Source organism: Strongylocentrotus purpuratus, unplaced genomic scaffold (assembly GCF_000002235.5).
Source record: "Strongylocentrotus purpuratus isolate Spur 01 unplaced genomic scaffold, Spur_5.0 spur5_scaffold_8, whole genome shotgun sequence".
Taxonomy (NCBI): Eukaryota; Metazoa; Echinodermata; class Echinoidea; order Camarodonta; family Strongylocentrotidae; genus Strongylocentrotus; species Strongylocentrotus purpuratus.
In genome coordinates this window covers 31,738,198-31,759,238 of record NW_022145614.1, presented here as the reverse complement: position 1 = coordinate 31,759,238, position 21,041 = coordinate 31,738,198, and the positions used below count along the sequence as shown (strand labels likewise).

The window sequence follows — 21,041 nt, the reverse complement described above, 5'->3', positions numbered from 1 at the left end:
TATTTACCTAAATTTTGGGAGCAATAATGAAAAAATACACCTTCTATTATCACTTTTCCATAGACGCATGTACAAAATCTGGTAAACAAATAATTTTTTCTCTGAAGTTACAAAAGTGTATTTAGCTCCTTTTGGAATTAAACTCTTCATATAATCATCAGTGCCCTATCTTATGAAGACTTGTGATCGATCTAAATGGATCACAAATCCTCCAGTCAACTCAAATTTACTATCTCTCATCACTGTGACTGATTTCAATTTGCAATTTGACTTGAATAAATTAAAACTCTTTATAAGACACGGCCAAGTATTATAATCCAACACTGTTATCCTTACACTATCTAAACATCAATAAATTTTCAGTACCATTGTCTGTGTGTGTTTGCTAATGTATATTAACCTTGGGGTGTATTTGTCAGGGATAATAAAACCAAATAATGTTGAATGGATTCTTTTTACATCAATGACAAGGATCTAGGATGCAAATCAGGCATGTTTTTTCCATTTAATCATTACAGGATCTATCCGCTCTTGTTGGGGCTGTTTATGCACCTACAATAGATGCATACAGCCTCAACTCAAGCAGAGATAGATCAGAAATTGAACTCATTAGATGCATCATTTGTATAATATCATTCTATCATTCTATTATTATGATTTGTTACTGTGGTTCTTACCTGAATTGACCAGTCCTATGTGAGACGCTCTTTCTTTAACTTCAGGTTTTCTAGCCGTGACAGGTTTCAAAGATTTCCTAAAGTCAGCAACGCCATCTACAAAATACACCAAAGACATATTTAATAAATCTACAATGGATGCCGACTCTCTAGAAGGTGATATAAAAATTTGCAGGGGTTCCTACAGAAATATGAGAAACAATTTCCATGACTTTCCCTGGCTTTTCATGACCACTTTTGCATTTTTGCATGGCCAAGTACCATGATGGTATGGAATGTTGCATCTGAGATGCATACTAATACCATGCCCATTGTCAGTTCAAACTGGAAGGATGCCATAGCCAAACAAAGCCCACAACCACAATCAATTTCCATGACTATGGGAACACTGTGACAGCAGATTATACTGCCAATTATACTCCCCAATTATAATGCCAAAATTCAAGTACATGTGGTGAACTTAAACATGGATATATCTTTGGACTAAGAACATAGCTGGGCCCCATTTCACAAAACTTGTCATCAGTAACAAATGACAGTTTTTGTTATAAGCTAGTGAAATCCTTGCTTGGGATTGGTTATCAGCAGATTTGTCACCAATTTTTGTCATTCATCATTGAAAAAAGGCTTTGTGAAATGGGTTCCTGGTCTATCAACATTGATTTAATCAATTCGTCATGAACGATTAATTGGAATTTGAATGGCAATATAACCATTTGAGGGGAAGTGGCCAAACGAGCTTCCAATCAAGGACAGACCTGGCTGGCTAGATTCCATCATATTCGCAACCAACTCATCACAATCTCAGATCAAAAAGATTGTATAAAACCCTATTATTGCACTTTCAAATGTAGTATGAAGAGTGGTGAGTGATAAGGGTCACTAAACTCACCGACGACTGTATTCTCTCAGTCCCATTGATTTAATACAAGATCTACCCAGCTCTTAGCTATGATGGATTAATTATATATATACATTCATGATCCCCCACCAACCATTTTTTCATGTTTCAGAATACAAACCTGGTTTAGGCGGAGGCTGCACTGGTTTGGAGGGGAAGGTGGAGACAGGTCTAACAGATACTGCAGGCTTGGGTTTTGAAGACAATCTCTTTGTTGAGCCATCATTAATTGATGACCTGGGGGCAATGGGTGGGGATGCGCTCTTAGTTGAGTCTCTCTTTGGCGTGGTCATAGGTTCACTCTTTTTCTCTGGTTCGTTCTGACTCCCTGATGAGATCAATGAAGAGGGTTTGTCACTGGATGTAGAACCTGTTCTTACAAAAGAGTCCTTAGGAGCACTTTCTGAAGCCTTTGTTTCATCGCTTTCAGCAGACTTACTCCTGTCTACACTAACAACAGGAGTCTCTTCCTTTCCTGGTGTTTTCTCCTGTAGTTTCTCTTCTTGCACTACTTCCTTTTCATCAGGCTTCTTTGGACTCTCTTCCTTCTTCTCATCTTGGTGTTTATCCTCTAGTTGGTTCAGGACAGATTCTTCCACCTGCTTCTTTTCTGTTGAGGCTTTTTCTTCCAATTCTGATTTGGTCTTTTCAGCTGCTTCTTCTTTGTGGGGCTTGGGATCTACTACAGCAGCAGGTGGCTGTTCTTCGCTGTCGATCTTTGCAGTATCCGACTCTGCCTTTTCCCCAGAAATCGATGATCTGCTCTTTGCAGATCCTGACCTTGCAGCCTCTGCCTTCTCCCCAGAAATCGAGGATGTGCTCTTTGCAGATCCTGACCTTGCAGCCTCTTCCTTCTCTTTCTCCTCTTCCTCTTTCATCTCCTTTACCGGTGCTTTTGCATCAGCACCTGCTGGGAGTTCTGACTTCCTTGGTTTGGGTATGGGCCTGGAAACAGGGGTTGGTTTGGGCGACGTGGACACCGGTCTTGGTGATATCGGGCTCGGTGATGAGGATGTAGGTGAGAGCGGAGACATGGCTGGGGATTGGTTAGGTGATGAGGGATTTCTTGATGGAGACGTTGGAAGGACCAGGGGTTTGGGGGATACTTTTTCAGAAGTGGGCAGGGAAGACCGCAAGGCTGGCTTGAGAGCTGCCGGTGGACTCTTTGGCTCAGGACTCTCCTTTACATCCTGCAAAGATCAAATCAGAGATAGCTCATGGTTTATATGGGAGAATGACTATCAAAAGTCCATGATGTCTTGCATACATCAATGAATTCCATGAAAAATTGTTTTACATGTAAATCATGATTTGACACTTAACAATGGTCTATGGTAACAAAATTCCCTTGTTATACAACATAGAAATATAAGAGATATTTTATATTATTGTATTTTGAAAATATTTGCTCTATATTTCAAAATAAGAAATGGTCTTTGAAAATAAGGATTTTACAAAGAAAGACAGAGCATTTTTTTCTTTAATACTCCCATTCTGAGAGAACAATAATAATGATAATGATAGTCACATTTGTATAGCACTTAAAGGTGAATGAAACCCTTCATTGTAACCAACATCATTATGTAATGGTTATAAATGCAAACCTAATGAATTTTCATCATTGTTACAGTAAAACTGCAGAGTTTAAAGTTAATCTTGAGCTCTGGTATGGGAATTGTACTTTGAGAGAATATTGCTATGATTTATTCTGGATTGTTTATCCAGCAGTAGATTGGTTGTTTGAACCAGTGAAATAAAAAAAAAACGCACAAAAACTTACTGGGCATCATCTTCGATAATTAAACCACAACTCCCATTTCCCCATAGTGACCCGTGTTAAGCACATGGTGTCTGGCCTACTTACCTGGATTTCCTTATCTTTTTAGGCTCATTTCTCAGCCACTATACATTTTCTACAAAAATTGTTTGTCATTTATTTGTAATCTTGAACATTTAGTGTAAGTTTTGTTGGATTCTGTGAGAATTTATTTTCTATATTTACCATAAATCAAGTTTATCTTTAAATTAATTGCCAAAGGATATAACATTGAAATGAAGACAGGATGAGTATAATCTGACCTCATTATGAGACGGCTTCAGATTCTTCCTCTCCTTCATCTGCTGCATGACATCAGCTCCAAACAAGTTGACCTGGGTCTTGGGACGCAGTGCTACCTTGGGCATCAGCTTGGGAGACACTGCAGCAGGTTCATCCATCTTATCTTTAGGTTGGTCGTCTGTCAGGTCAGGCTTGGTAGGGGCATCAGTAGTGTCTCCCTCATGTTCTGCTTTCCCCTTTCCTGCACCTGCTGACACAAACAAATAAAAACATCTTAAATGTTTAATTCTGAGTGATGGCTCAGAGGTAGAGCAGCTAGTGGTCTCGTAAGTTGGAGGTTCCGGTTTCGAAATCAATTCGATGAGCTTCTGCCCTTTGGTGAGGCATTAATCCTCATTAATACCAAGTTGATCAGAAAAGACTGAAAGCCATCAGTCCCCTGGTTGCTTGCTTACAAGCAGTCCATGGGGACCAGATGTCTTATGATATCTATGAACTGATCATTTCTATATGCACACACATGGGCGCCCAAAAATTTAAGTCCCGACCCCAAAAAAATTTCAACTAATTCCGGACACTCATCCAAAATAGTTTATCCGGAGCCCTGCTGTATGCCACGCATATGTCAATTATGCTAGCTTTACACTCCCTCAAAATCTTAACGTAGCCAAGTTTAATAATACTCTATAGCCAAATTGATTTCAAATTTTCACAACAAAATATAAATTTGTCAACCTATCAAATAGATATATATTTTCTGCCAAAAGTTGGTGTCCACATTCATAGTAGTAATCACATAATAAATAGTCCTGGGGTCCTTGATAGTGTAAGCACAGCATAAGCTGCATCCTATGAAATACCCTTAGGTATGATGCGGTAAACCGTCGCAAAAAAGCTGCTGTTTTTTCAAAGAGTACGTAAATGGCAACTGCATGTGCACAGCAAGGTCCTGCACGTATCCACTGAGCTCTGTGTTATAACATGCAGAAATGTGATACGAGTTACACTTAACCTCATCATAACAGAGACGCCAAGTTCAAAGATCAACAATGCGTGATAATTTCATGATTCGGCATGCGAGGGTATAACACACGTATAAGGTATAGCATTTTTTCGAAATCTAGCGCGCGCGACGTGCGTGAGAGCGTTTTCAGACCCTCGAAATGCGTGACGTCACGCCTAATGCGTGACACTTGGTAGCTCTGTCATAATAATAATAATAATAATACTCAGTTTTTATACAATGCTTATTACAATCAATAAGCGCTTTCAAACTTGGAGATTATTACCCGACTTTATATATATAGCTGTGCTGCCATTACGGCGCTCTAGCATTTCAAAGAATTAATTCCTGCCATGTACACAACTGCAGCGGTTTTGCTGCATCATATCTGAATGAAGCTTAATGATGTATTAAAAGCACAGCTAGCATACCATCGTGAGTAGAGTCCAGTGTGGAAGACAGGTCGAGATGAGGAGATTTGGGCTCTGCTTTACTAGCTCGGTCAATGTCATCAAAGGCTGGCTCACTAAATCAAACAAAACAGGGTTGGTTTATCAGTTTAAAGAGAAAATGGAGTTCTGGGAAGAGGTGAAATAATATTTGTGAGCATTATAATGCAAGTGTGGAAGAACATCAGATAAAACATATTCCCTGAAAAGCATGGCTCTTCAAATGCCTAAATATTTTAAATATGGCATGTAAATTGGGACAGATTTTCATGCCACATGTTTGTGTAGTCCCATATACATCTTTCTGTGTACCGTGCTTGTAATTTAACAAAGACTGGGCCAAAACATCTTATCATTTTGATGATTCCAGAACCTTGCAGTTCTTTAATATATGCTAGATGATCAACTTTTCTGATCGATTCCACAAAGTTTCTTTGACAATGCAATCGCATGACCAGAACTCAAATTTATCTTTAACATCAGTCTGATCAGTGATTTACAATGAGACCCGAGCATCCGATAGCAGTATAGTGTCACCTTTAAGTGATGTTTTATTTTTGTCTTTTGAACCAGAATGCTCTGAATTACAAACTGTACATGAGCAGGAAGTGTAAAAATCACGGAATTTGAGCCCATTTCTGTTGCAATTCATAACAGAAGAGTGGTTTTATGTAAAATAATCAGTGAAGTGTCTAAATTGGCAATGCACAGCAAAATCTATAATAATTATTTTCGTGTCCAAATTGGCAATTTCTTGTTAATTTTTCGTTTCATTCACATTGAAAGAGTGAAGGTAAATACAATCAATTACTGTTGGTAAAGATACGTATCACTGTCTCTCTGGGACAGTGAATATGATGGTTCATATATTTTGTTATACTGAACTGCAGAGCATTCAATAATTGTATACTGTTTTATCAATCAACATACCTTTTGTAGGAAGAGGAAGGAGAGATTGGTGTCTTGTCCTTTTTCTTGCTCTTCTTCTCCTTTTCTTCTTTTTCTTTCTTTTCCTTTTCTTCCTTTTGTTTCTTCTCTTTCGCCTCCCTTTCTTTCTTTTCTCTCTCCTCTCTTTCCTTCTTTTCCTTCTTACTTTCTTTCTTTTCTTTCTTGTTTTCCTTCTTGTCTTCTTTATTTTTCTTGGTAAACAAGCCTCCAAATAATTTCTTCTTTTCTGATTTCTTAGGGTCAGATCTGTACAAGACACAACAAACAAAATGAACACAGTGAAGTACAACTTCAATAACATACAGACCTGGGAAGTGTTTCACAAAGACTAAGATCAACTTTAAGTTGCACTTAAATAGGACAGACAATTCATGCCACTAGTTGCTCTCACCATTGGTCGCTCAATTATGATCTTTAGATAATATTTTTTCCTTCAATAATGAACTATCAAAAAAACTCAATTCTGTAGATGTGTGACCATGATTTGTAGGTCCCTTGAGAGACCATTGCCAGTAAACAGTGACAGCAAACATTGGCAAGAATAAGTTTGAAGTTGCGATCAATCAAGCACAAATTAGCAACATTAATGTATCTTGTGAGGTCCTCTCCATTTTGCTCTGAACATAAATTCATAAATTTTTATATTCTTTGTTATTGATGACAGAATTGATTTTTTATTTTTTCATACAGGGGTTGTATAAACAAATATTAGCAGTCATTATTTAGGGTGCATTGGATAATTGAACATTTCCTTGAGGGAAAATACAAATTCTGATTTTTACTTTAGTACGGAGCAAATGATAAGGTCCATGGGAATGGTACCAGAAAATGTCCACCGTATGTGAGACAAACGCTAACCATGGCAGTCTAGTTTTGGGTTTATTAGTTGACCAAAACTGTGAAGAAGTTAACTTACAGATTAGAATGTGATCCTGCTGGACTAGATGATGGGCTCTCATTAGGTTCAAACCCTTCAACGATAGGTGAGCTAAACATAGCTGATAGATCATCCAAACTCTCCTCTTCTACCACGGCTTCCGGGCTGGGATTAGCGTTGACCGGACGACGAGGAGGGCGGGCACGCTCCGGTCTGAAAGCACGACTAACCCTAGGACGATCAACTCTCGGGTCCCGAAGAGTTGTAGCTGCCTGGCATGATACAGCTTCAAAGTCAACATCAACGCGCTTGGGTTTAGAATTAGGCTTGTGCTTAGGAGGATCTTGCTTTCGTTTTGAAGGGGGACCCTTAGTGACAGGAGTGATAGGAAGGCCACCATCTGTCTGCGACGTGTTAGGTTCCGGTAGGTTGGGAATGTCCGTTAGAGGACTGGGACTCAGCCTTTCATCTGGTTTAGCAACCTCATCTACATCTAGATCAGTCAGAGTGATCGCAGCTGAGAAAATAAAACAAAATTCACATGAAGAACAACCAGATATAAATACCAGGGTGAATGCTCATAACCACATTAACTTTAATAGTATTCAGTTCCTTGTTAGGTAATCCTTTGAGATACACCTTCTGGAATTTTAATTAGAGGTGGTGGTGTTGGTGGTGGTGGTGGTGGTGGTGGTGGTGGTGGTGGTGGGGGTGGTGGTGGTGGTGGTGGTGGTGGTAGAGGGTGGACTTAAGAGGAGAAAGGACCTTTGAGAAATTAAATTGCATCCAGCTGGGAACCTTTGCTTAACTATACACTTTAGGCAAAAAAATAATCCGAAACTTCATGGACGGCTGATGGACTTCATTGAATCATGCACTCCAAGGTCAGATAAAGAATTCCAAACTAAAGAGGGATACTTACGTTGAAATTCAGAAACAGGTCGCTTCATGCTCTTGTGTCTCTGGATTCGAATATTGTGCTTCTTGGTCTGTTGGGAAAAGATATAAAGGAAACCAATGAATATTCATGTATTTTATTTAATTAAGGGAAATAACCCTGTGAAAGATCTAGGATGAAGAACACTATCCATACAAAATAAGAGGCATTAAGGCTGACACAAACCATCTCAAGTTAATAAAATATTCAAAATATATATTGTTGTTAACATGAAAGTGATGACTATATTCATTAGGATTATCATTCACCAAATTCATAAATAAATTAATGTTTAAAGGTACAGTTAATACTGTAGTATAAGAGAATCAGAATTATAATCACTTGGTTTATCCTCATCATCACTAACATCATCATCATCACCACCACCACGTCAACATTATCATTAACATCATCATCAACATCATTATCATCAACATCACCATCATCAACACCACCACCAGCATTATTATTCTCATCATCATCATCATCATCATCATCATCATCATCATCATCATCATCACCATCATCATTCATCACCATTAACCTCATCATCATCACCATCTCCGCCGCCACCACCATCATCATCATCATCATCATCATCATCATCATCATCATCATCATCATCACCATTAACCTCATCATCATCACCATCTCCGCCACCACCACCATCATCATCATCATCATCATCATCATCATCATCATCATCATCCTCATCCTCATCCTCACCATCATCATCATCATCACCATCATCATCATCATCACCATTAACCTCATCATCATCACCATCTCCACCACTATCATCACCATCTCCACCACTATCATCACCATCTCCACCACTATCATCATCATCATCATCATCATCATCATCATCATCCTCATCCTCACCCTCACCATCATCATCATCATCATCATCCTCATCCTCATCCTCACCATCACCATCATCATCATCCTCATTACCATCACCATCACCATCATCATCTTCATTATCATCACCACTGTATTCTCATATCCTAAAAATATCTACACAAATCAGCGATAATTTTGAACCATAAAGTCCACATCCATTAATCATAAAAATCCTACCCTAAACACTACTACAAAACATTTGTTTACCATAGGTGGAGGGCTAGGTAGGGGCAAATCTTGTCCTTCTCTGCTTGCCCCAGTGTCCTCATCTCCTTTCGATTCCTCCATGCTACCGTTCGGAAGGGCTCCCTCATCAGCATCATCTCCGTCAGCTGACTCAACTTTGATTTCCACCTTCTCCTTCTCGACCACCTTCTCCTCCTCTGTCTTTCCTTCATCATTCTCCTCCTCATCCTCCTCTTCTTCTTTCTCGTCTTCTTCCATGTCTATAGACTCATCAGATATGCTGTCCACCATTCGGACCGTTGTCCCGTTGGCGACATCATCTCGGAACTTCTTGAGTTCATCAGACTAAAGGGGGAGATGGTTAAAAAAAAATTGAAAAATGGCGTTTAATTTCCAGAATTTTAGAAAATAATCTTATTTAAGCAGTTTAGCAGATGATAAAACGCTGACAGAAATCCTTTTTTGTTCTAGGGAGGGGGAATTTTGACGATCGCTGATATTTTATTCCTTGAAACGCAGCACGCGTAACAGCTGCACTGCTAAAGCCAGGGTAATTATGCTGCATTATTGTAGAGCGCTTAGAGACTTCTGATAAAGTAAGTGTTAGGCGCTATATAAGCAAATATAATTATTATCATTTTCTATTCTTTATACTATAGATCCATTTGATTTCTTCTTTGATTTATTGTCCTTACATGGATATAAATGTCTGTATATTTGTATTATGTAATGTAAAAATGTTATTGGATCAATAAAAAATTATCAAATAAAAACAAAAAACAAACCAAAACTAGATGGAATTCGACTGCGCGCAGTCGAAAATGATGCCTCCATCATAGAGCAATTTTACAAACCAAAACAGAAGAAATTTTTCGAATTCAATTTCAATTGTAATTAGTGCTGTAGTCAAACGTTTAACTGTCCGGTATCCGACCGCCCATGGCGGATTCCGTTTTCAATTGGACGGTTTCGTTTTCCCGTTTTTTTTTTTTTTAAAGTTTCGATTTATGCCCCTCCACCTGGCACTATGCCTGGCAATGTCTCCCAGCTCAGTAATCGGTGTGATGACTTACCACTTGGAAACTAGAACAACACTCAAATTTGACTGTCATCTTGGTGTGAAAGTAATCTTTGTAATAGATCTCAATATATATTCATCCAAGTTTAACACATGGTGTCCCACAAGGTTCTATCCTAGGTCCTCTACTGTTTTTAATTTACTTTAATGATCTTACAAATTATTCTAAAACGACATTGTTACTATTATTTGTGACTAGTTCACAAGCACAAATCGGCGCCTTCAGTTAAATCACCTTCCTGCTTTTTCACACGGCCAAAAAAAAAAAAAAAAAAAAAAAAAAGATTTTTTTTTTATTTTATTTTTTTATTTTTATTTTTTTAAATAAATCGTTTAACCGAAAACCGTCCGGTTTTGACAGGCGGTTAAACGGAATTGGAGATATCCGCGATGTTACAGCACTAATTGTAATCCATTCTCAGAATATCGTGATAACAAGCAATTTCTCATATACAGAATAAGCCCTTGACCTTTGACCTTATGAACCAAGAATCTACTCAGTTCATTGGCTCTGCATGTAAGGGTGCGTTTAATCGACACTTTTTCACCCTAGAATCACGGTTTCTAAAGACGTTTAGTTTAAAATGCAATGCGTTCAAGCGATTTTTTCGTCGGTCGTAAAAATAAACGTGTTTGGAAACACAAACATGAAACGCTGAAAAAGATGCGTTTTGTATCATGATTCTGCAGAATCACGGTCGCTAAAATTCGATTGAACGGACGGAGTTCTCAATCATGATTGTATGACGGAACCTGTTCCGGTTTGGCCAAAAACCGCGCGCCTGCTTTTCATGCAATTTGCGTTTACTATACCATGCTCTTCATCGTGGCCCGTTCCGTTATGTTATACCTTGTTTTCCTCTTTTTCTCTTTCTGTCTTTCCTTATGTTGTTCTTTGTTTCTTCCTTCTACCCTTGTTATTCTTTGGTTTTTTTCCTTCTATCACATTATCTTATGTTATTCTTTGTTTTTACAATTCTATCACTTTCTCTTTTGTTATTCTTTGTTTCTTCTTTCTATTCTTATGTTAATCTTTGTTTTTTTCCCTTCACTCACATTCTCTTATATGTTATTCTTTGTTTTAATCATTCTATCACTTTCTCTTTCTGTCTTTCCTTATGTTATTCTTTGTTTCTTCCTTGTGTCACATTCTCTTTTTCTCTTTCATTATGTTATTCTTTGTTTCTTCCTTCTATTCTTATGTTATTCTTTGTTTTTTCCTTCTATCACCTTCTCGTATATATTATTCTTTGTTTTAATTCTATCATTTTCTCTTTTGTTATTCTTTGTTTCTTCCTTCTATTCTTATGTTATTCTTTGTTTTTCACTTCTATCACCTTTTATGTAATTCGTTGTTTTAAGCATTCTATCACTTTCTCTTTCTGCCTTTCCTTATGTCATTCTTTGTTTCTTCCTTATATCACCTTCTCTTACGTTATTCTTTGTTTTAATAACTCTATCACTTTTTCTTTCTGTCTTTCCTTATGTAATTGTTTGTTTCTTCCTTATATCACCTTCTCATTCTCAATACAGCAGTCGACAGTCGGCCGTAAACAATTCAAAAAAGCGCGCGCCGAAGTTGACCTAGACTTCCTGGGTCAAACTGCGAGTGTGATGCGAGTGGTTGGGCTCGAAATGAGCTAGAATCAGCGTTGATGGAAAATCGCTTGAACGCTAACCGCAGTGACCTTGTTTATTGTAATGGCGTTTTGATTTGTGATTCATGTTTGTGATTCTAGCTTCGAAAATTCGATTGAACGCACCCTAACATACATGACCTAATTTTGGCAGGATTCCATCAATCCGTTCTTGAGATAACGGGATCACGAGCTGTTTTTGCATACATAATGTGCGCTGTGGCTTTTGACCTTTGACCTCATGACTCCTAAATCTAATCAGTTCATTGGCTCTGCAAGTAACATACGTGACCTAAGTTTGGCGGGAATCCATCAATCGGTTCTTGAGATAACGCGATCACAAGCTGTTTTTGCATACATAATGTGCACTGTCGCCTTTGACCTTTGACCTCGTGACCCAAAAATCTAATCAGTTCATTGGCTCTGCAAGTAACATACATGACCTAAGTTTGGCAGCAATCCATCAATCAGTTCTTGAGATAACGCGATCACGAACTGTTTTTGCATACATAATGAGCCCTGTGACCTTTAACCTCGTGACCCCAAAATCTAATCAGTTCATTGGCTCTGCAAGATACATACATAACCAAAGTTTGGCAGGAATCCATCAATCGGTTCTTTAGATAACGCGATCACGAGCTGTTTTTACATACCTAATGAGCCCTGTGACCTTTGACCTCGCGACCCCAAAATCTAATCAGTTCATCGGCTCTGCAAGATACATACATGACCAAAGTTTGGCAGGAATCCATCAATCGGTTCTTCAGATAACGCGATCACAAGAACGGGACGTACGTACATACGTACGGACGGACGGACAACCCGAAAACATAATGCCTCCGGCTACTTCGTAACGGAGGCATAAAAAAGAATTCAATGTGAATACTTGATCAATTATTAGGTGGTTTGACTCATGTGTTACTATTTATTAGCATTAAATGTATTGTATCTGAAAGAATTGTGCAAAATTATGGTAGAACCCATCTGGAAGAAGACCAATCATAGAAGGGTCTCAGGTAGTCTAATTTGACTAATAAACATTACCGGTAGTTATGTATTGATAACATGTGAAGTAAAGGTGTTCTAGTTGCTTAAATGCTTTTAAAACTTGTAACATTCAATCATAAATAATCAGTGAAATAGTTTGGAGTCTGTGCGACTGATGTATCAGCTTCTCACAATAAGTTAACCATTTTGTAAATGTCAGAGTAGATTGATATCAAGACAGATTCATTTACCAGCTCTGCTTCCACACTGGAGAGTTGCTCAATGATTTCATCCAAGATGGAGTCTGATATGAAGGATGCCATAGCTAGGTTAGCTTCACTGTGGAGGAGAGAGAGATTGCAGAAAGTCATTAGAAATAATATTAAATACTTGTCAAATGTAGGTTGCATTTTAGCATCACTGAGAATAAGGAATTTAGTATCTTTTGGCTGAATTTCTACATTTCTTAGGTGTGATTTAAAGATACAAGTATATGTATTCACCCCCCCCCCCCTCTCTCTCTCTCTCTCCCTCTCTCTCTCGCTCTCTCCCTCCCTCTATCTCTCGCTCTCTCCCTCTTTCTATCTCTCTCTCTCTCTCTCTCTCTCTCTCTCATATCCAACTCAACTCTATCTCTTTAATGTCTTTCTTTATCTTTACTTATTGTCATATCTCATTTCATATCTGTGTCTCTACTTTTAAAACTAAAACTGAACTTCAAATTTCTGCATCTCTTATTTACGTGTCTACTTTTGGAAAGAGCATAGGTTTGTTACTTTTTAAATATTTTGTTTCAAGAATGGCAAGATATCATTTATTGAAAATTCATAACTTGATTACAAATGGTATCTGGAATGACTCTACATTAATTAATGAAAAAGTGAACGAACAACAGTTAATATTTGATTTTAAATATACAAAATTCAAGAAAGCATTTCCGTAGTGTTGGTTATAACTATATAGATAAGATTAAGTGATGTCAATGAATTTGAAAATGAATGTGATATTTCTAATCTTATACAAATAGAAACAGGGGATAAAGTGCATGTTTTTCTTATGAAAGTGAAAGATTTCTATCATTTGTTAATAAGGAAGAAGTCAAGAGAACCAATTGTCATATATTTTTAAAATTCCTTTCTAGATTTAGATAATTAATTTGCCGTCATGACCTACACTGTTGCAATATGTAAATAAACAATTAATCACCTTATTTCATGTTTTTTTGTATTTTACTGTAAATATGACAATATTAGTCTCCAGACTCTTGCCAAGTTGTTTTTTTACAATAAAAACAAAATTGAATTGAATTGAATTGAGTATGTAGTAAACTAGTAAACGAAGGATACATATTAAAATATATGCACTCACCATAATGCAAATTACCCCAAAATACAAGAACAATCTAAAACAGGTTGTACAGAAGGAGAACTCGTGCATCTATTCTCTGGAGAGTTTGAGCGGTTTTGAGCTATCATATCAAGAGGTACCCTATTAATACTCTTGGCAGAGATATGGAAACCTTACATGTAATTCCCATAGTGTGAAATAGTCAGAATTTCATAGAATAACAAATTGGACTCCAAGGCCCTGTTTTTAAAAAAACAAAAAACGTTAACTCGCAAAATCTCTAATACAGAAGTCATATTTGAAGCTCATGCTTTGAATATAGTATTACGACATGAAACTATTACCATACAAAATGTTGGCACACTCTAAAAGTAAAATGACATAGAACCTGTTTTAAATCTGTCATATATCTCATGTTGGCACACTCTAAAAGTAAAATGACATAGAACCTGTCATAAACCTGTCATATATCTCATCATCTCATCAGAACAAGAGTTTACATTAATGCCTCTATCACAGCAATCAGGTAACCTTCTACGCTTTCTGTGTGAGGGTGAATTGATGATCCAAGTTTTGTTTAGAACAGGAAATTGAAAATTAGTCAGCCGAAGGAGACGATCCGCATCACAGCCACCCCTCTTTTCCTTTATTACTCTATCTCTGCCATGTAGCCATATCCCATAATGTTAGAATCCGCAAAGCTCAGGGTCCCGTTTCATAAACTTGTTATCATGCAAGAACAAATGCTAACTTTCTATGACAACCTCTTACAATAAAAGCAGAACATTTTTAGGGCGAATGGTACAATTTAAAGTCTTTGTTCATTTACCAATACTGGTATTAAACTACTGATGAAAAATAACATGAAGTTCTAAAACCGATTTATTTCTTGCCGTCCTCAAATATCGCTATGGTGATGATGCAAACACATCTTATTTTAAAAAAGCTTACCAAAACTACTTCATTCAAACAGGTACTATGAGTCATAGCCATCTTGAAGACATTGATCTTAGATCTTTGACTAGCACACCTTATCTCTCTAACCGATCCTCTTTCCCATGATGAAATCCATGTTACACTAACAAAATCAGCTCCATAACAAGGAAGGTAACCATGGCAACTCATTAGTCTTGAGGCGCAGGCTTTAAATTGACATTTTACCACATTTCCTAAAGCCGTGAGCAGAGCCAGCTCCATTGGTTTTTTACCTTGCCAAGACCAAGTAAAGTACAGAGCTTCAATATATGCACACACTCCTACACACGACTTGACAAGAGTTTGTGCCTGGAAAACTAGAAATGCATGGTGGTAGGTTAATATGTTCTCCCTTTTCTGATATTCTTTTTCATAGCTGCTGAAATGCAGTTCAGAAACTTTGAGTGATTTTTTTAAATTTCTGCATAGCAGCTATCATGGCTGTGATGAGAGAGAGAGAGAGAGAGTATCATGATAGAGAAAATAAAACCTACCCCACGATATACAATTCTATTGTTACCTCTTCTAAAATAATGATAATTTAGTCACAGTAACCAGTTTTCAAACAATCAGGAAATAGGGTTCAAGTTAAGGATGAGGTGTGCTAGGCGAGTCTAATCTTTATCATCAAATTTTAACTGGAATATTTCTCTTCTGTCTTGATGCTATCAACAATTTAAATCAGGGTTCTCCCATTTTCCCGTCTGTTACTTCTCATCTCAACTTCAACTGTCAAGATGTGTTCAACTTATTTCAAATCATGACCGGGAGATTTCTTTTCTTTCATCATGGTTCTTCCATTTTCCGGTCTGTTACTTCTCATCTCAACTTCAACTCTCAAGATGTGTTCAACTTATTTTAAATCATGACCGGGAGATTTCTTTTCTTTCATCATGGTTCTTCCATTTTCCGGTCTGTTACTTCTCATCTCAACTTCAACTCTCAAGATGTGTTCAACTTATTTCAAATCATGACCGGGAGATTTCTTTTCTTTCATCATGGTTCTCCCATATCCCGGTCTGTTACTTCTCATCTCAACTTCAACTGTGAAGATGTGTTCACCTTATTTCAAATCATGACCGGGAGATTTCTTTTCTTTCATCATGGTTCTCTCATATCCCGGTCTGTTACTTCTCATCTCAACTTCAACTGTGAAGATGTGTTCAACTTATTTCAAATCATGACCGGGAGATTTCTTTTCTTTCATCATGGTTCTCCCATATCCCGGTCTGTTACTTCTCATCTCAACTTCAACTGTCAAGATGTGTTCAACTTATTTCAAATCATGACCGGGAGATTTCTTTTCTTTCATCATGGTTCTCCCATATCCCGGTCTGTTACTTCTCATCTCAACTTCAACTGTCAAGATGTGTTCAACTTATTTCAAATCATGACCGGGAGATTTCTTTTCTTTCATCATGGTTCTCCCATATCCCGGTCTGTTACTTCTCATCTCAACTTCAACTGTGAAGATGTGTTCAACTTATTTCAAATCATGACCGGGAGATTTCTTTTCTTTCATCATGGTTCTCCCATATCCCGGTCTGTTACTTCTCATCTCAACTTCAACTGTGAAGATGTGTTCAACTTATTTCAAATCATGACCGGGAGATTTCTTTTCTTTCATCATGGTTCTCCCATATCCCGGTCTGTTACTTCTCATCTCAACTTCAACTGTGAAGATGTGTTCAACTTATTTCAAATCATGACCGGGAGATTTCTTTTCTTTCATCATGGTTCTCCCATATCCCGGTCTGTTACTTCTCATCTCAACTTCAACTGTCAAGATGTGTTCAACTTATTTCAAATCATGACCGGGAGATTTCTTTTCTTTCATCATGGTTCTCCCATATCCCGGTCTGTTACTTCTCATCTCAACTTCAACTGTGAAGATGTGTTCAACTTATTTCAAATCATGACCGGGAGATTTCTTTTCTTTCATCATGGTTCTCCCATATCCCGGTCTGTTACTTCTCATCTCAACTTCAACTGTGAAGATGTGTTCAACTTATTTCAAATCATGACCGGGAGATTTCTTTTCTTTCATCATGGTTCTCCCATATCCCGGTCTGTTACTTCTCATCTCAACTTCAACTGTCAAGATGTGTTCAACTTATTTCAAATCATGACCGGGAGATTTCTTTTCTTTCATCATGGTTCTCCCATTTTCCGGTCTGTTACTCCTCAACTCAGCCTGAACTCTTTATCAATTCATAAAATCAAATTCTAATCCTTTTTCCTTTTGCCTATCATGATTCCCAAGTAGGTTATTTTCATATCTAAAGGCATCACTTATTTCTATAATATACAAATATATATTAATTCTCTAAAACAGACATTTTCTTTTTCTTTTACATGAATACTCCATAAAGAATCAGGTTCTATTGCCTTTTCACTTTTGTGAAAGCCAGAAACTTAAGTTCCTATGAAATGATTGTGCATTTTAAGAGTGGATAAGATTCACAAACTAATTGAATCACAACTCACTCTACACAAAAGGATGATTCTGTGCAACTTGTTCGTACGACATATGCCTTTCTGTCTATTTAATTAATGCAAAAATGAAAAATATCTTGATATGTCCATTTAATATTGTTGGTCACTTGTTATTTTTTCGAGAGATTTTGATTTCTGGATGAAAAAAAATGGATAAATGTTGTGCATGTGTTGTAAAGGATGTTTTATATGACATTGCCAAAAATATATTTGACAAGACTTTGGTTTAAACCCTCTAGGGAGTGTTTCACAAAGTCTAATATCGACTTTAAGGCCGTTCATGCCAATGTTTCTCTCACCATTTACTGATATTGGTCTCTCAAGGGATGTACAAATCATGGTCACATTTTTTCGGAATGTACATTTTTTTTGATAGTTCATTATTGAAGGAAAAAATATTATCTAAAGATCATAGTGGTGAGAGCAACCAGTGGCATGAATGGCCTGCCATAGTTAAGTCCAACTTAGAGTCGTTCTTAGTCTTTGTGAAAAAACCCTGGTGGAGATGTCGTATTCTTACCTGCATTGATTACTAGTCTCAGCACCGATCTGATCCACAAGGTCCTCTACGAAGCGTTGAGGTAGCTTGTAATGCTCACGACAAGTATCTTCTATCTTCTCATACAGACCTCGATCTTGCATCACATAGCTACATAGTTGGCTGGTCCCGTCTACCATGCCATTGGCAGTAAGCTGTAGGAAGCAGCAAAAATAAAATGAGATAGAATATCTTTGCACATCTTAAATAAGCTAAAATTATCTTACAGTTTAAATATACCAAATAGAGTTCTAAAATCTTCAAATCAAATTATTTCATATCATTTCCCTCCGCTGTAAAATTTAATAATTTATTTTCCACTGTAATACAACATATATAAAATCAATGACAAATTAGTTTTGTAAATGAAAGTAGCAGGATCATTGAGAAAAAGCACAAAACAGTTTGTTGGAAAATATTCTGTTGTGGTTAAAATAATCAATTTCAAAGTGTTTGACATTGATGACACCTGTTTCTTACAAAGCCCTTTTACTATTAACTGACAAATATGCTAGCAGTATTATTTTTATCCCCGTCAAAGGATTCAATTAGTGTTTGTTACATTACAGTGAACATTGTCCACACCATGGTGAGCATTCCAGCTAGTCGCCTTTTTAAGAATATGCATTCAATGATCCTACTGCAAAGTTGTTTGCACCATACCGGGTAACCATTTAAAACCTCGGTGGAGAGGAGCAAGGTAGATAAAGTGCCTTGCTCAAGGACTAAAGTACCAAACCAGGGCTTGAACCCAGGACCTTTGCGTGTTAAGTCAAGTGATTAAACCACTCGACCCCGACACCTTTACATCACAAAGGGAAAGAGTGCTACACTTCAGTCACACCACAGACTTTCTCCAGACCAACTCTCAACCGATTGACTCTTTGCCGTTCAGTGTCCTGTAATCTTTGCTTCAGCCAATTTGAAGTGCCCATACATATAGTGATTAAAATTCCAAAAATTTATAACTTTCTTATATCTAGTCAGATTTAATGGAAACTTTCATCAGTTTGCTTCTCTGATTTTCCTGCTTTCTTTTAGAGTAGTTGCCTATTTGGGTTGGATTTCCTTTTAACCAGTAGAAGATGGAAGGAAATTTTGGTAAAGCAAATATGAGAACCAAGTGGTTCAGTGAATGATTTGGCACAGAATGAGTGCACAATGTGAAAAGAGGTTCATAGTAGTATCATAGCAGTCGAGTCCAGAGCAGTACAGTCTGAAATAAAAGACTACACATATCCTCACATTGACCTCTCTTACCCTGCGTTGATCTTTGTAGGGGAAGCCCCATCTTCCTGTACCCATCCCCCTTCAGCATCCCATAGAATCATACACCCTTCTAGGACTAACTTGTACCTCAACATTATGTGGATCAAATACACCATGGGAAAGATATCTATTAAAAGTTAAATGTCGTGTATCTGAAGGCTCGTTAATAAAAAGATTTGTATTTACAAAAATGAAATAGGTTTCATTATTTAAAAAAAACACAAGAACCCTGTTTTGTTTTTTCTGAATGATAAACCTTGGGACTAACGAACCCCATTTTATTTTCAGAAGTATGAACCCTTTCAAAATTATTAACCTTTGGATAAATGAACCTTCAAAATAAAGCAACAAAGGTATAGAATAATGAACCATATTTCATTTTCCAAATTATGAACCCCCTGGAATGGAAAATATTTTTTAGTTTTTAATTAAAAACCCTTGGAATTATGAATTCAGAAGAAGAAAAAAACTTCAGAAAATTGAATCTTCAGAAAAACAAACCTTCAGAAAACTGAGTGTCTCCAAAAACAAACCCAACACCCTAATATTCTTGGTGATGATGACAGGTAATGAGTGGCAACAGGAACACTAGTTGTCTCCATTAGGACATGTTTATTAGCTGTAACTACATAAAGAGAACATTGCAGCCATAATGTTTGTCTCTCTTTTCATTTCAAGGTAGACGCTATCAAGGCCATGGATTTGGCAAATACTGTGAATGCTGTACTTTGGCTAGGTAAGAGTTTCTGTGTACTGCTAATTACTGCTAATTTTTCCTTCAAATCGACAAACGAATTGCTCATATCCATTACGATCATTTGAGATTGTGTAGAATCTTGAAGCACATATATACATGTTCATAGTGAACCTGTAAATTCTGGAGAACATGGCAACACTATACAACCACAGCAAGTTTGAAAACCGATTTATTTAAGGTCAGGAAAAGATTCTTATAATAATCTTTCAATCGACCAATAGGGTCTGATCAAGGCTTATGAATGAAATGCTTAGTCGGGTCTAGTTCAGCAAGACTACCAAACTCCTGACTTGACCTCTGTATAGGAACCCATGTGTGCTCTTTGAATAGGGGAAGCCCCCTTCCTGAATGCCAATCAAATTTAGATTGAAGGGCTCTCTCTCTATCTCTGTCTGCCCCCCCCCCCCCAATGGATTGTGAAAGAAGACCTCTGATTTATAGTTATCAAGTTAATCCATTTCTTTTCCCAGCCTTCATGTGACTCATTTTAAATCTTACTGTTGTTTTGTACTCACTGTTTCTTGATTTTGTCTTTGCCGAATAAAAATAACAACATCATCCCACTCTGTATCTTATCCCAAAAGTTGTATACATGTACCATCTCTTTTTTCACTGCCAAATCTGTACCTGCATCCCTCCATTCTTTTTAACGTTATTCGAGATATAATTTTACAACTTCATGCATATATCTTCAACAAACAGCCCCCCCCCCCCTTCTCCCGGCCTGCTAGTGATATCAATATGACTCATTAACCGCAACATGTCTTGAGCATGTGATGGGTGTCATATCGCATTGGTTCTTATATAGGTTTAAATCCAACAGAAAACTTTATTAATCTCTTATAATTCTTTGAGTTTTAAATACCAACAAGATACTTGATTGCAGTTTTTTTTCTATAAATATCAGGCATTAACAAAATAAAAAGCTTTACAAAGTGTCCTTTTTGTGACAATAACAGAAAGACTCATGACACATCTTTTCACAATGAATTTCCAGTAAACGTCTACTCACCC

The 21,041-nt window shown here is 37.2% G+C and overlaps 1 protein-coding gene across 1 annotated transcript in view; it reads right to left on the bottom strand.

Annotated features, from left to right (window-relative positions):
• LOC578892 (F-actin-uncapping protein LRRC16A) overlaps window positions 1-21,041 on the bottom strand; it is a 90,933-nt gene that overhangs the window by 5,074 nt on the left and 64,818 nt on the right. Inside the window, exons 23-32 of the mRNA XM_030975465.1 lie at window positions 17,984-18,156; window positions 12,897-12,984; window positions 8,965-9,288; window positions 7,837-7,903; window positions 6,954-7,431; window positions 6,020-6,283; window positions 5,072-5,166; window positions 3,658-3,887; window positions 1,700-2,768; window positions 678-773 (exon numbers count right to left, since the gene is read on the bottom strand). Of these exons, the coding sequence (XP_030831325.1) occupies window positions 678-773; window positions 1,700-2,768; window positions 3,658-3,887; window positions 5,072-5,166; window positions 6,020-6,283; window positions 6,954-7,431; window positions 7,837-7,903; window positions 8,965-9,288; window positions 12,897-12,984; window positions 17,984-18,156 (2,884 nt within the window). The remainder of the gene's footprint in view (window positions 1-677; window positions 774-1,699; window positions 2,769-3,657; window positions 3,888-5,071; window positions 5,167-6,019; window positions 6,284-6,953; window positions 7,432-7,836; window positions 7,904-8,964; window positions 9,289-12,896; window positions 12,985-17,983; window positions 18,157-21,041) is intronic.